Below are 2,863 nucleotides of genomic sequence, written 5' to 3'. Positions count from 1 at the left end.
TACAAGTTAGTTAAGAGATTGCTTTCATCTCAAAAAAGTTAGTCCAATCCTATTCTAATAAGTCCTTTTTAATTGTAAAGATAAAGAAGTGAAAATTACTCACCTTGTAGTGAAGCCCCAGTGTAGCCACACGCTACACAAAATGTCAATATCATGGAAACCATATGCATTGTCGCCCATTCTCAATAGTATCCCTCTATTTACTCCATTATAAAATCAGCAGAGAATTTTATAAATATAAAATAATTAGAAATACATAATAATAATATTTTATTAATTAATATGCAGAATTTTATTTAGGGAGTGATTGGTTTATCTTTTTGGGTACAGTTGATAACTGATAAATACCTAAATAGATGAACGAAAGTGTTTGGTAACTTTAAAAAAATTGAGCTAATAACTGACAGGTATCTGATATAATACCTATTAGCTATAATTTGTATCAGCTCTATTGTTAGAGTTGTTTCTCATCAGCTGATAACTGATTTAATTTTATTTTTATTTAGACTATATTTTTTTTTTATGCAACTTGAAAATCAATATTATTAATATTTTTTGCTTTTATCTTTTTATTCTATAATTTTAACACTTTAATTAGCGTATTGCAATTTTATTAAAATGTTTTTTTATTAATAACATAAAATATCTAATATTTATTTATTATAAAAAATAAGCTTTTTTCTAAAAACTTAAAATTATAAGATTTTTTCTTTCTAAACAAAAATTATTACTTTATTATTTTATAACTACAATTTTTAATTATTTAATTATTTTTTTAAAGAATTTAATTGTTTTCTTATTTTAATAATAAAAAAATAATAATATAATAAATCAATAATTATATTTTTTTAATAATAAAATAAATTATATACTATATACTCTTATTAGTCATTTTACATATTAACAGTAATATCTAAACGTAATTTTATCAAACACTTAACATAAATTTACTATTATCAGCTATCAGCTACAGTAACGGCTATCGGCTAACAGCTATCAGTTGCATTCAACGGCTCAACCAAATAGAGCTTTAATGATTTAATATAATACACTTCATGTATATTATTTTCTTTTTATTTATTGATAAAACTCCAAATTTCTATAAGCTTTAAGTTTTCATGTGGATTTTCACACGTCATATTTTTTAAGCCCATTTTTCAAAATTCATCCATAAAATGTTACAAAATATGTATACAAAGTATAATAATAGAGAAGAAATGGAGTGATAACTTACATTAATCACAAAAAAAAAAAAGAAAATAAATACACCATATTAAAGCAACATGAGAGGGAGAATATTCAGTACATCTGATGTACATATATTCTTACTTATATTTATGTGGGGTTTACCCTCCTTAATTCATGGAGAGTCCACACTTTATAAGTGAGGAAGCATTGAACTCGGTGTATACAATAATATGCTAGACAAGATAGACTTGCCTAGTTATTAGAACAAATCACACATCAAATATTAGAGGCAACATAGACTTGCCTAGTTATTGAAAAAAATCACACGTTCAAATATTAGAAAAAAGAAAAAAAAAATTACTGGCCTTTCTTTAAAGCAACCGAAAAAGAAAGCTCTAACAGATTAACGCACCAATTAAACTATATTAGCACACAAAGCAGAAATTAATGGCCAGATCGCTCATTTATTATTTTTATGCACATTGGAAGCCAGGAGGAATGGATTTTGCACATGCACTAATGAGCAAGCTTAGTGTAACCGGCACGTTCAAGTTGATTCCAAGCACATTAGCTTTAATGGCAGTGCATAGACAAAGAGCAGCTTCTAAGTCAGCCAAACCTGCAAGCAAAGCACAACACTTGTTGCCTGAAGGAGGACCGCCAACTACAACATTAACCAGTCCGAGCAGGTCTGCGCAAACCCCTAGCTTCAATGCGTCTCTGGGGCAAGTTTCCTTAGGCTTGGGCTTGCAAGGATCACAGCCATTAGAGAATTCTGAGGAGAGAAGGAGGGAGAGGACCAAAATGCAGGCGAGGAGCTTCTTGGAAGCCATAGTTATAGCCATAAACTACAAATTCAGAAGCTTGGTGGGTTTTTTTTGGGGAGGGTAGTAGCCTTTTTAAAGAGGAATTGTGAGGTGGATATTGTGAGATTGATTGAGTGGAAGAGAGCAGAAAAAGATGATAATGTACTAGTTGTAATTTTGTATCCATGTGAGAAAGAAGTTTGTAAGCTTTTGCTTCTTTGCAAGATATTATATGTCTCAGGATTGTATTTGTATGTGTGGAAACTGTTTCATCACAAGAATGAGTAGAAAAACAACAAGCCAGTGTTCTGGGCCAACTATTCACCAAAATTTCTATATATGTACATATCTTCAGGCCCAACCTATGAAAGTTTAATTAGTAGAATTCAAAAAGGACAAAGAAAGTTTCTACATTCCAAGAAAAAGTACCGGGCTACACCCTACAGGCTACCAAGTACATAACTTGCTCTGTTTTGAGCTTGTCATAATTAATATTTGGCATTAACAAGCACATATTACGGTAAATTGAGAAGAGATTTATAGAGCTGAGCTTTGAGAAGACTCACTTGAGATATACAGGTGGGCAAGTGGCGAAATGGGTTCCAGGTTGTGAATTGTGACAAGCATGAATGAATCTCTGGTCTTGGTCCAGTACTATTGAGCCATAGTTATCAATTATTAAAGACTCAGAGAGAGTGGACCCGTTTTGGTCACATGGCACCGATTTTTATTGTCGGAAGTGGCTAATGCCAATTGTGATTGAAATGGGTCAGATTGTGTTCAGAGGTTAGGAATGGTAATGCTATTTAGATCAGTAGGTCTATCTTGTCTAATGCCTTTGTCTATTACCTCAAACAGACGTGACATGG

At 31.3% G+C, this 2,863-nt stretch overlaps 1 protein-coding gene across 1 annotated transcript; it reads right to left on the bottom strand.

Moving 5' to 3' along the window:
- Positions 1 to 1,409: 1,409 nt before the first annotated feature.
- Positions 1,410 to 2,075, bottom strand: LOC110672736 (14 kDa proline-rich protein DC2.15). Its single transcript, XM_021835600.2, has one exon. It carries the CDS (start codon positions 2,031 to 2,033, stop codon positions 1,662 to 1,664), a length of 372 nt encoding a protein of 123 aa, XP_021691292.2. The 5' UTR covers positions 2,034 to 2,075; the 3' UTR covers positions 1,410 to 1,661.
- Between the last annotated feature and the right edge of the window lie 788 nt (positions 2,076 to 2,863).

This window comes from Hevea brasiliensis, chromosome 11, assembly GCF_030052815.1.
Source record: "Hevea brasiliensis isolate MT/VB/25A 57/8 chromosome 11, ASM3005281v1, whole genome shotgun sequence".
NCBI classification, from domain to species: domain Eukaryota; kingdom Viridiplantae; phylum Streptophyta; class Magnoliopsida; order Malpighiales; family Euphorbiaceae; genus Hevea; species Hevea brasiliensis.
The sequence above is the reverse complement of the archived record's forward strand: the minus strand, read 5'-3'. Positions and strand labels throughout refer to the sequence as shown.